The sequence below is a fragment of the Egretta garzetta genome, unplaced genomic scaffold, assembly GCF_000687185.1.
Source record: "Egretta garzetta isolate BGI_Z169 unplaced genomic scaffold, ASM68718v1 scaffold505, whole genome shotgun sequence".
Lineage (NCBI taxonomy): Eukaryota > Metazoa > Chordata > Aves > Pelecaniformes > Ardeidae > Egretta > Egretta garzetta.
The window spans coordinates 616,281-618,138 of record NW_009259711.1 but is presented as its reverse complement, the minus strand read 5'-3'; the positions used below and the strand labels follow the sequence as shown (position 1 = coordinate 618,138).

At 52.5% G+C, this 1,858-nt stretch overlaps 1 protein-coding gene across 1 annotated transcript in view; it reads right to left on the bottom strand.

Annotated features, from left to right (window-relative positions):
- Positions 1 to 550: 550 nt before the first annotated feature.
- CCT7 (chaperonin containing TCP1 subunit 7) overlaps positions 551 to 1,858 on the bottom strand; it is an 11,572-nt gene continuing 10,264 nt past the window's right edge. The window contains exon 10 of the mRNA XM_009639040.2: positions 551 to 1,446. Coding sequence (XP_009637335.1) covers positions 1,222 to 1,446 — 225 coding nt within the window. The 3' untranslated portion in view covers positions 551 to 1,221. The remainder of the gene's footprint in view (positions 1,447 to 1,858) is intronic.

Sequence of the window (1,858 nt, the reverse complement as noted above, 5' to 3'; positions counted from 1 at the left end):
TGATCGCCCTCTACAACTGCCTGAGAGGAGGCTGTAGGGAGGTGGGGGTCGGCCTCTGGTCCCTGGGAACAGATGATAGGACAAGGGGGAATGGTTTGAAGCTGCACCAGGGCAGGTTTAGGCTAGACATCAGGAAAAACTTCTTCACAGACAGGGTTGTCAGGCTCTGGAATGGGCTGCCCAGGGAGGTGGTGGAGTCCCCATCCCTGGAGGTGTTTAAAAGAAGGATGGATGAGGTGCTGAGGGACAGGGTTTAGTGGTGGAATGGCAGGGTTAGGTTAAAGGTTGGACTCGATGATCTCAAAGGGCTTTTCCAACCAAAGTGATTCTACGATAAGAGGGGAAGGGTCTCGGTACTGGGCTGGTGGGGAGTTTGGGGACAGTGCACTGGGAAGCAAAGACACACAGTCCTTCAGGGAGAGGCAGAGACTGGACCTTGCTGTATAAAGGAAGAACATTTGAGGGAAACATGGATGGGGGAAAAAGAAACCCAAGCAAAAAGCCTTTGCTGTCAGCTAAGGGTGCCAGCAAAGCCTAAAACAGGAGTTGTGCTCCATTTTGGAGAGAAGCTGTAGAAGGAGATTTACAGGACTGACTTCCGCCCCACCGCTGTCTCACTCCCCTACCCACAGCCCCAGTTTTTGCAGCCCAAGATGCAGCCATTCATTTCAGGGCGACTCTCCCAACCCCACGACCGTCGGCAGGATGAAACATGGTGGGAGCGACCCCACAAAGCAACAACAGCTTCTACGAGAAGCAACGGGGCAACCTCCAACTGCCCAAATTAGGACTGCGTGGGCGCACAGGCTCCACAAGATCCAAAACGATCGCAAGCAATCGGGACCTTCGGTCTGCAGCTCCTCTGGAAAACACACAGCTCGGCCAACTTCTGTACTCTAATTACTTTAATGTTTAATATAGAAGCCTCCCTCCTGGCAAATGATGCATTTTTAAAAAGCAAATCAAAACTCCCAGCTCTAGAAGTCACCCGACAGCCGTGATCAAAGGGAAAACAGATCATTTCCTTTTATAGAAACTTGCACCAAGCCCACACTCGAGCTGAAACCAAAACACTGCATTTAATCAAAGAGGACACAAGCCTAACATGGGCTTAGCGCAATTGCACCGGATGCGTCAGGCTCGAGAGGGAAAGAAAAAAAAAAACAGGGAAAGAAAGAAAGAAATCACAGGCACTGCTGGTTCCCCCTAACAGCCCTCGGTTCAAAGGCGGGCACCTACCTGGGCGTGCTTGGCTCGCAGCTTGTTCAGTATGTTGGTGGCATCAAAGCCAGCGTTGTCGCAGAGCTGGCGGGGAATGATCTCGAGGGCTTTAGCATAAGCACCTATCAGCAGCTGCTGCTTGCCTGGAATGGTCCTGGAATAGTCCCGGAGGTATTTGGAAAGCTCCATCTCTATTGCACCACCGCCGGCAACAACCGAGTCGTTCTGAAAGAAGAGGGGAAACTCTCACTCTCGTTCCAGGAACGGGGAGAACAGGAAAGCCTCCTTTGCTGCAAGCGTTGCGCATCAGGGTGATGCAGACACACCAGGCTTGGGGGAATCTATAGCCCAGGCTGCTGCCATCCCTGGGAGCACCTGCCTGCTTCGCTGGGAGCTTCAGAACAGGCCAAGAACCTCCAGCGGCAGCTCCCAACAGCTCCTTCCAGTTGTGCACAAGATAAAGGAGTGGTTTGGGGATGCTCTGCTGGGGGGAGGACAGCAGACCACAGCTCCCTTGTGCTGGGCAAGTTCCCCTCGCTTTTGAACAGCATTCAAAATTAAAGATATTTGCAGCAGCACTCAAAGCCAAGTTCTGCTATTTCCCCCCCACCCCCGCTTTCTTTTTCACTCGAGTACT